Source organism: Chlorocebus sabaeus, chromosome 20, assembly GCF_047675955.1.
Source record: "Chlorocebus sabaeus isolate Y175 chromosome 20, mChlSab1.0.hap1, whole genome shotgun sequence".
Taxonomy (NCBI): Eukaryota; Metazoa; Chordata; class Mammalia; order Primates; family Cercopithecidae; genus Chlorocebus; species Chlorocebus sabaeus.
The window spans coordinates 110104353-110115137 of record NC_132923.1 but is presented as its reverse complement, the minus strand read 5'-3'; the positions used below and the strand labels follow the sequence as shown (position 1 = coordinate 110115137).

The following is a 10785-nucleotide window of genomic DNA, read 5'->3' as shown; positions in this document are numbered from 1 at the left end:
AAAGATTTTGTAGAGGCCGGACACAGTGGCTCACACCTGTAATCCCAGCACTTTGGGAGGCCAAGGCAAGCAGATTACTTGAGATCAGGAGTTCTAGACCAGCCTGGCCAATACGGTGAAATCCCGTCTCCACAAAAATACAAAAAATAGCCGGGCATGGCAGCGTGCACCTGTAATCCCAGGTGCTCAGGAGGCTGAGGCAGAATCACTTGAATCCAAGAGGCAGAGGTTGCAGGGAGCCAAGATTTCGCCACTGCACCCCAGCCTGGGCAGCAAAGTGAGACTTCGTCTCAAAAAAAAAAAAAAAAAAAAAAATTCTCCTTTCAGCTTGGAGGAGACCAAGGTGCAACTTTCTTCAGTCATCCAGAATCTAGGTTTGTCCGACATCAGCCGCCTCTCCAGTGCTGCTGAAGTTCGACCCCAACGAGATCAAAGTCATATACCTGAGGTGCACCAGGGGTGAAGTTGGTGCCACTTCTATGCTGGCCCCCAAGATTGGCCCCTTGGGTCTGTCTCCAAAAAAAGGTTGGTGATGACATTGCCAAGGCAAAGGGTGACTGGAAAGGCCTGAGGATTACAGTGAAACTGACCAGTCAGAACAGACAGGCCCAGATTGAGGTAGTGCCTTCTGCCTCTGCCCTGATCATCAAAGCCCTCAAAGAACCACCAAGAGACAGAAAGAAACAGAAAAACATTAAACACCGTGGGAATATCACGTTTGATGAGATCTTCAACATTACTCAACAGATGCAGCAGCAATCTTTAGCCAGAGACCTCTCTGCAACCATTAAAGAGATCTCGGGGACTGCCCATTCTGTGGGCTGTAATGTTGATGGCCGCCACCCTCATGACATCATAGATGACATCGACAGTGGTGCTGTGGAAAGCCTAGCTACCTTTTTTTTTTTTTTTTGAGACGGAGTCTCGCTCTGTCACCCAGGCTGGAGGGCAGTGGTGTGATCTCGGCTCACTACAAGCTCCGCCTCCCAGGGTCACGCCATTCTCCTGCTTCAGCCTCTGGAGTAGCTGTGGCTACAGGTGCCTGCCACCGTGCCCGGCTAATTTTTTTGCATTTTTTTTGGTAGAGATGGGGTTTCACCGTGGTCTCTATCTCCTGACCTCGTGATCTGCCCACCTCAGCCTCCCAAAGTGCTGGGATTACAGGAGTGAGCCACCGCGCCTGGACACCCAGTTACTTAAGAAGCACAAAGGAAAATATTTTAATGAAGGATCATTTGACAACTGGTGAAAAAAAAAATTATCTTTGTAGAGATAGGGTCTCACTATGTTGCCCAGGCTAGTCTGGAATTCCTGGGCTCAAGCAATCCTCCTGCCTTGGCCTCCCAAAGTATAGGGATTACAGGTGTGAGCCACTGCACTTGGGCCCAAAAATTCTTGACCTTAATTTCTCAGCCAGATCTGCTGTTTCTAGGTTTTTCCCATTTCAGACAAGGGTACCCTAATCCACCCTGCTGCTTCATCCACAAAGCCAGAGGGCATTCTGTCATCCCCACACTAATCCATGTATAAGTCCTTTCGTTCACCTCCAAATAAAACTCAAACCCATCCCCCATCCCAGCCCTTGCCAGCATTCCTGGCACCATCCCCTCTCAGCTGGGATTATGGCGGTAATCTCCTAACTGGTCTCCTTCATTCCCTTCTTGCTCCCTTTTAGTCCATTCATTTTACACAGCAAACAGCATGATCTTTTAAAAACAAATCAGATCATGTTGATCCCCAACTTAAACCATTTAAAGGCTTCCCCTGCAATTAGAGTAAAATCTGAAATCCTCACCCTAGCCTTTGGGCCCAAGCTGTGTCTCTACCTTAGTCCTCCTCACTTTCCTGCTGGCCCACCAGGCACTGCACTCACTGATTTTTCTGCCTCAGGGCCTTTGCACTTCCTATTTCTTCTGCTGGGAAATCTTACTCCCCAATTCCACTTGCCTAGTTCCTGCTCATCTTTCAGGTCTCAGCTTAAATGTCACTAAAGGAGAATATTTACTACCTCTCCGACTCCCTTTTCTATCATGTCACTAGCTTATTCCTTGGTCATGATTTCTAGGGAAGAACTCTGGAGGCACGCTACTGGGGTGTTGAATCCTATTTCCACTGCTCCTTGACCATGTGACCTTAGCTAATCACTGCTCTGTCCTTCAGTTTCCTCATCTGCAAAATATAGTACCCTGTAGGATCAGTACCTGGCAAAGAGGAAGCACTAAGTAAATATTTTAATTAAAAATTTTTTTTTGCAGGCATGAGCCACCATGCATGGCCTAAACATTTTTTTTTAGAGACAGGGTCTCTGTCATCCAGGCTGGAGTGGCGTGGCACAATCATAGCTCACTGCAGCTTCGAAATCCTGGGCTCAAGGGATCCTCCCATCTCAGCCACCTGAGTAGCTGGGACTACAGAAACACGCCACCATGTCTGGCTAATGTTTTTATTTTTATTTTTGTAGACATAAGGTCTTGCTTTGTTGCTCAGGCTGGTCTTGAACTTCTGGCTTCAAGCGATCCTCCTGCCTCAGCTTCCCAAAGTGCTAAGATTATAGGTGTGAGCCACCATGCCTCGCCTTAAATATTTTTAAAATATTTATTTATTTATTTAGAGATAGGGTCTCACTCTGTCACCCAGGCTAGAGTACAGTGGTGCAATCATAGTTCACTGCAGCCTCAAACTCCTGGGCTCAAGCAATCCTGCCTCAGACTCCCGAGTAGCTAGGACTATAGGTGTGAGCCACTGTGCCCAGCCATATATATTAGAAGGTATTTTATTATTCCCTCATGGTACATTTCTTGGGATTTAACTATTTTGATTTCTGAGATGTAAGCTTTGTGGAAACGGGGATTGCACTGCATCTCTTGTATTTACTGCTGTGCCTCTAGCACCTTGCACAGTGGCTGGTGCATAGTAGGTGCTTAATGACATTGAATTAATGCATAAATACAGACGGGACCTCAGCCCTTATGGAACTGACGTTGCCCTACTTGCCCTTCAAGATATGGCTATTTTAGAGGTGTGAACACTGAGGCCCTAAAGGTGGGGTGAGTTGGCTGGGCGCAGTGGTTCACGCCTGTAATCCCAGCACTTTGGGAGGCTGAAGCGGGTGGATCACTTGAGGTCCGGAGTTTGGGACCAGCCTGGCCAACAAGGTGAAACCCTGTCTCTACCAAAAACAAAAACAAAAACAAAAAACATAAAAATACAAAAATTAGCCAGGCGTGGTGGCAGGCACCTGTAATCCTAGCTACTTGGGAGGCTGAGGCAGAGAATCACTTGAACCTGGGAGGTGGAGGTTGCAGTGAGCCGAGATTGCACCACTGCACTCCAGCCTGGGCGACAGAGCGAGACTTTGTCTCAAAAAAAAAAAAGAAAAAACAAAAAACAAAAAACCACAAAAAAAACAAGGAGGGGCGATTTGAGCAATGCTTCAAGGGGGAAGGTATAATTTCTACTTTTCAGAAACGTGATAAATTTCTCTTCCTCAGGGCTGTCTACAGAAGTGGCACCCATCTTCTTAGCAGCATGACCACCCTCACACCCCTTGGGAAGCCCAAGAACGTCAAAAAGAGGACCAAGAAGTTCATGTGGCATCATGAACAGTCTGATGGATGAATCAGACTGTTAAGTGAAAATTAAGTGTAACTGACAGAAACCTAGCAGTATTGGCAGTAGGGTACAGAGAAGATTCAAGGGCCAAATCTTGATGCCCAGCATTGGGTACAGGCAGAACAAGAAAACAAGGCACATGCTGCCCTGTGGGTTCTGGAAGTTCCTGGTCCACAATGTCAAGGAACTGGAAGTGCTGCTGATGTGCAGTAAATCTTACTGTGCTGAGACTGCTCGCAATGTTTCCTCCAAGAACCATAAAACCTGAGTGGAAAGAGCAGCCCAACTGGCCCCCAGAGTCTCCAACCCCAATTCCAGGCTGCACAGCAAAGAAAATGAATAGACGGCTCACGTGCATGCTTTGTGTTTAAATAAAACCACGAAAACTGCAAAAAAAAAAAAAAAGTAACACCAAAAATGTGATGAAGCATCAAAATCACATGGAACCTGCTACCGCCACTGTGAACACAAGTCATAGCCTTTTATTCTAGGAATAATAACTAGGGCGAAGCTTTCTTCACAAGAGAAATCAAACACAGAGAAACCTGGGCTCCCTGTGTAGAGCAGCAGGATGGATGGATTGTAGTGCCATTGACTGAGATGACATTGATACTGCAGTTGTGCCTTCCTGGGGAAGACATCCAGTCCCCTATCAAAGTAATTGGCACCCACACCAACATTTTGTTCATGTCATATTTAGGAATCTAGAGGCCTCATTTCAAAACAATTTTTTTTGAAACAGGGTGTTGCCCAGGCTGGAGAGCAGTGGCACAATCTTGGCTCACTGCAGCCTCGACCTCCTGGGCTCAAGCGATCCTCCCACCTCAGCCTCCTGAGTAGCTGGGGCTACAGACATGTGCAACCATGTCCAGCTAATTTTAAATTTTTTTTGTAGAAACAGGGTCTCCCTATGTTACCCAGCCTGGCCTCAGATTCCTGGGTTTAAGTGATTTTCCTGCCTCAGCCTCCCAAAGTGCGGAGATTACAAGCATGAGCCACTGTGCCTTGCTTCCAGAGGCCTCATTTTACAAATGCAGGAACAGAGACTCAGAGAGAAGGACTTGCTCAGGTCTACACAGTAAATTAAGCCCAAGTCTTTGGACTTCTAGGAAAGATTTTGTTTCTTTTCTTTTTTTTGTTTTTGTTTTTGTTTTTATTTTTTTGAGATGGAGTCTTGCTCTGTCACCCAGGTTAGAGTGCAATGGTGCAGTCTTGATCTCGGTTCACCACAACCTCTGCCTCCCGGGTTCAAGTGATTCTCCTGCCCCAGCCTCCCAAGTAGCTGGGATTACAGGTATGCACCCTTGCACCCAGCTTTTTTTTTTTTTTCAATTAGAAAAAAGTATTTATTTCTGCTCCTTTCATACATCTTATTGTTCAGGAAACAGTCTTACATACATATCTGAAATAATCTACCATCATGCACTCTAGTTAAAGCGAAACACCATAGATAAAGCTGATCAGTTGTCCGGAGTTCTCAGGTTATGTAATCTTACTTCTTGATTTTATGTTAATTTCTGAAAATCAGAAATGTCATCTCTAAAAAATGTGAAGGGGGTTGTAAAAAATAATCACTTTACTTGATATTGTAGTTGAGATATGGAGTATAGTTTCTTTAAGAAATGAAAAACTAATTAGAAAATGCCACTTACTATTGTTGGTACAGCAGTAAGTCAGCAGGAAAAAAAATACTGTGATAAACTTGTCTCTTCAATACCAAGAAGAAATTCTAGTCCAAGCTTCAATACGCTTCCTGTTTTTTCACTAGATATTTCTTTTACTGCTGCTTTTCATTCTTTTCCACATTTCATATTAGAGGATTGGTACAGCCTTTAAAACTTCATTGACAGGAGAAATCCAGTATCCACTGATTTCTTCTCAAAGGCACTCTAACCCATCAGATAGCTTGCAAGTTTCATTCTCATAAATACTCTAGCCATGAAAAACTCAATAGGACACAGATGAAACCAATGAACAGAAGAAGAAATCTATTGAGTTTTAGGATATTTGGGGCATTCGATTGGTCCAGGATTATGAAACCTAAACCTCCCATTGTAAACAGGAAGCTGGATGCAAGTCCTTCCATAATATATTGTCCATTTACTCTGTAGGCAAAGAAAGCTACTGACCTCTGATGCGCATGTTCATCAGTCATAGAGCCAACACTTGGAGGTTCAACAATAACATCATAAATGATTCCTCCGGTGATGAGGAAGTAAGACACCACCACCAGAGCTTACACAGTCATGGCCGACGGCATGTGCAGCCAGGGTGGCTTATTCAGCTTCAGGTTAGGACATTCGAGCACTAAGAACAGGACATGATACAAAATCTCCATGGCAAAAGCTCTTTATTTTATTTATTTATTAATTTTATTATTATTATTATTATTATTGAGACGGAGTTTTGCTCTGTCATCCAGGCTGGAGTGCTATGGTGCAATCTCAGCTCTCTGCAACCTCCGTCTCCCAGGTTCAAGAGGTTCTTCTGCCTCAGCCCCCCAGGTAGCTGGGACTACAGGCATGCGCCACCATGCCCAGCAAATTTTTTCTATTTTTAATAGAGACAGGGTTTCACCACGTTGACCAGGCTGATCTTGAACTCCTGATCTCAGGTGATCCACCTGCCTTGGCCTCCCAAAGTGCTGGGATTACAGGCACAAGCCACCGTGCCCGACCCATATAAAAGCTCTTGATATAACAATGGAGAGAAAGGAGTGAGGAGGAGGAGAAGAATGAGGAAGCGTTGAATCAGGTGTTCACTGGCAGGCGGGAACACTGACAGGTGTGTAGGGCAATCAGAGACCTTGCCGGGAGGGCAGGGGAGTCTGTTAAAGAAAGGGGAGGTGGAAGCTGGGGCCTGACTGGGTTATTTTCAGAGCTGCTATTTTTGTCTGCATCTGCTAAATTATTAAACTGAGATCACTTCCTAGAGGGTGCCAGGCCAGGTTGCCAGGGAGAGGCTGAAAGGGAAAGGTTGGATCTCTTAGCAGAGGCCTCAAATATTCTAGGCTGGGGTGGAAATAGGCTACTCAGGCCTTGACCCCTTCCCCACCCCACTCTCAGCTGATGGAGGGGATTGGGGATCCTGCTTGGGGCCACAGCCATAGTCACTGTCCCCTCCACAAGGCTGTCTCTTCTGGCTGTTGTCCTGGAGGCAATAGATACATACTGAACCAGACTCTAGAACCTGGTCCCATCGCAGCTGCCTCTTCTCTTTCAGGGTCTTGAACTCAAGCCACAGGTTTTGAGTCAGATAGATACAACCAGATATGACCATAGATATGTGAGATCTTGGACATATCCTTGCATGTATCAATGTCCTTGTCTATGCCATAGATATTAGCCGTTCCACTTCTCAGATGAAAACCCTGAAATTCAGAGAACAAAGGTGCCTTTCTCAGGGTTGCATAGCTAGAAAAGGACTGAACTATGATTCAAACATAAAAGTGTTTCTGATTTCAGGCTCTTTTCCTCTATTCTTTTTTTTTTTTTAATTTTTTTGAGATGGAGTTTCGCTCTTGCTGCCCAGGCTGGAGTTCAATGATATGATCTTGGCTCACTGCAGCCTCTGCCTCCTGGGTTCAAGCAATTCTCCTGCCTCAGCCTCCCAAGTAGTTGAGATTACAGGCGTGCGCCACCACACCTGGCTAATTTTGCATTTTTAGTAGAGATGGGGTTTCACCATGTTGGTCAGGCTGGTCTTGACCTCCTGACCTCAAGTGATCCTGTAATCCCAGCACTTTGGGAGGTCGAGGCGGGTGGATCACCTGAGGTCAGGAGTTTGAGACCAGCCTGACTAACAAACATGGTGAAACCCCGTCTCTACTAAGAATACAAAAATTAGCCAGGCGTGGTGGCAGGCACCTGTAATCCCAGCTACTTGGGAGGCTGAGGCAGGAGAATCGGTTGTGAAGGGGTGGCCTGCCCCTCCACACCTGTGGGCGTTTCTTGTTAGGTGGAATGGGAGACTTGAGAAAAGAAATGAGACACAGAGACAAAGTATAGAGAAAGAAAAAGTGGGCCTGGGGGACCGGTGCTCAGCATACAGAGGACCCATGCTGACACCGGTCTCTGAGGTCTCTGAGTTCCCTCAGTTTTTATTGATAATTATCTTTACCATCTTAGAAAAAGGGAAGTGACAGGATAATAGGATCATCGTAGGGATAAGGTCAGCAGTAAGACATATGAATAAAGATCTCTGTGGCATGAATAAGTTTAAGGAAAAGTGCTGTGCCTTGATATGCATATGCAAACATCTTCACAAACCTTTTTTGTGCATAAAGAGCAGCATTGCACTAGCAAGTCTCGCCTTTCGCCTTAAGGCGGTTTTCTCCTTTCTCAGTAAACAGAACATACAATCGGGTTTTACACCGAGATGTTCCATTGCCCAGGGATGGGCAGGAGACAGATGCTTTTCTCTATCTCAACTGCCAACAACCGCCAAGAGGCCTTCTTTCCTCTTGTACTGGTCCTCCTCAGCACAGACCCTTCACGGGTGTCAGGCTAGGGGACGATCAGATCTTTCCCATCCCACGAGGCCATATTTCAGATCATCACATGGGGAGAAACCTTGGACAATACCTAACTTTCCTAGGCAGAGGTCCCTGTGACCTTTGGCAGAGGTCCCTGCGACCTTTGGCAGTGTAGGTGTCCCTGGGTACTTGAGATTAAGAGAATGGTGATGACTTTTAACCAGCAAGCTGCCTTCAGGCACTTGTTTAACAAAGCACACCCTGCACAGCCCCAAATCCTTTAAACCTTGAGTCACCACAGCACATGTCTCTTGCAAGGACAAGGTTGGGGGTAGGGTCACAGATTAACAGCATCTCAAATACAGAACAAAATGGAGTGTCTTATGTCTACTTCTTTCCATATAGACACAGTAACAGGCTGATCTCTCTTTCTTTTCCCCACAGGTTGAACCTGGGAGGCGGAGGTTGCAGTGAGTTGAGATTGTACCGTTGCACTCCAGCCTGGGTGACAGAGTGAGACTCCATCTCAAAAAAAAAAAGAAAAAAGAAAAAAGAGAAAAGAAATAAAGAGGGAGAGACAGGGTCTTACTCTGTCTCCCAGGCCGGAGTGAGTGCTGTGGTGCAGAGGCTGCTCACTGCAGCCTCAAACTCCTGGGTTCAAGGGGTCCTCCCACCTCAGCCTCCCATGTAGCTACAAGCGTGCACCACCAAATCTGGCTAATTTTTTAAATTTTTCTTTTTTCTTTTTTTTTTTTTTTGAGACGGAGTCTCGCTCTGTCGCCCAGGCTGGAGTGCAGTGGCTGGATCTCAGCTCACTGCAAGCTCCGCCTCCTGGGTTCACGCCATTCTCCTGCCTCAGCCTCCCGAGTAGCTGGGACTAAAGGCGCCCGCCACCTTGCCCGGCTAGTTTTTTGTACTTTTTAGTAGAGACGGGGTTTCACCGTGTTAGCCAGAATGGTCTCGATCTCCTGACCTCGTGATCCGCCCGTCTCGGCCTCCCAAAGTGCTGGGATTACAGGCTTGAGCCACTGCGCCCGGCCTTTTAAAAATTTTTCATACAGACAGAGAGTCTTGCTGTGTTGCCCAGGCTGGTCTCAAACTCCTGGCCTGGAGTGATCCTCCCATTTTGGCCTCCCAAAGTACTAGGATTATAGGCATGAGCCACTGTGCTTGGCCTAATCTTTTTTTTTTTTTTTTTTTTTTTGAGATCGGGTCTTGCTCTGTTACCCAGGCTGGAGTGCAGTAGCAAGAGACAGGTCACCGCAGCCTCGACTTCCTGGGCTCAAGTGATCCTCCCACCTCAGCCTCCTGAATAGCTGGGACTACAGGCATGCACCACCATGCCCAGGTAATTTATTTTTCTTTTTCTTAGAGATGAGGTCTCACCATATTGCCCAGGCTGGTCTTGAACTCCCAAGTGCTCAAGTGATCCTCCTGCCTCAGTCTCCCAAAGTGCTGGGATTACAGGCATAAACCACCTTGCCTGACATCCTATTCTTTTTTAGTATTTTAGAATTTTATTTGTTTTCCAGATTTTCTACAAAAGGAATGTACTTTATAACTTTTATAAAGATCAGAAAAACACAATAATCATTGTAGTTTAAAGATGGATTTCCTCATTCCAGATGTTGTGTTTGCTGGCTGGATGTGCACTAATAGGTGTTGGACTGTGGCTCCTGTCCACTCTGAGAGTGTGGTGCTCAAGCCAGTTAAGAAAGCTGACAAGAAACTGGGTGCGGTGGCTCACGCCTGTAATCCCAGCACTTTCTGAGGCCAAGGTGGGTGGATTGCTGGAGGCTGGGAGTTCTAGACCAGCCTGACCAACCCGGAAAAACTCCGTTTCTACTAAAAATACAAAATTAGCCAGGCATGGTGGCTCATGCCTGTAATCCCAGCTACTTGGGAGGCTGAGGCAGGAGAATCGTTGCAATCTGGGAGGCGGAGGTTGTAATGAGCCGAGATGGCACCATTACACTCCAGTCTGGGCAACAAGAGCGAGACTCCATCTCAGAAAATAAATAAATAAATTAATAAATTAATTAATTAAATAAAAAAGAATAAATGAATGAATGGAGAAGGGGACTTCTCCATTCTCAGCAAGCTCTACCTTTGTGTGTTATTTCTCTTTCCTTTCTTTCTTTTTTTTGAGACAGAGTCTCACTCTGTTGCCCAGACTGGAGTGCAGTGGTGCAATCTCAGCTCATTGCAACCTCTCCCTCCCGGGCGCAAGCAATTCTCTGTCTCAGCCTCCCAAGTAGCTGGGATTACAGGCACCTACTACCATGCCCGGCTAACTTTTTTGTATTTTTAGTACAGACGGGGTTTCACCATCTTGGCCAGGCTGGTCTTAGACTCTTGACCTGGTGATCCACCCGTCTCTGCCTCCCAAAGTGCTAGAAATACAGAGGTGAGCCACTGCACCCGTCCTACCCTTGCTCTGTGCCCAAACTGGAGTGCAGTGGTGTGATCTCAGCTCACTGCAACCTCCGCCTCCTAGGTTCAAGTGATTCTGCTTCAGCTTCCCGAGTAGCTGGAATCATAGGCATGCACCACCATGCCTGGTTAATTTTTCTATTTTTAGTGGAGATGGGGTTTCACCATGTTGTTCAGGCTAGTCTTGAATTCCTGACATCAGGTGATCAGCCTGCCTTGGCCTCCCAAAGTGCTAGGATTAGAGGTGTGAGCCACTGTGCCCAGCT

General features: G+C 46.3%; 1 protein-coding gene across 1 annotated transcript; it reads right to left on the bottom strand.

The window, feature by feature from the left end:
• Positions 1–5501: 5501 nt before the first annotated feature.
• On the bottom strand, positions 5502–5950 carry LOC103225303 (oligosaccharyltransferase complex subunit OSTC). Its single transcript, XM_007979856.3, is given in 2 exon segments — positions 5502–5560; positions 5563–5950. Coding segments are annotated over 2 exon segments (447 nt in total).
• Positions 5951–10785: the final 4835 nt, after the last annotated feature.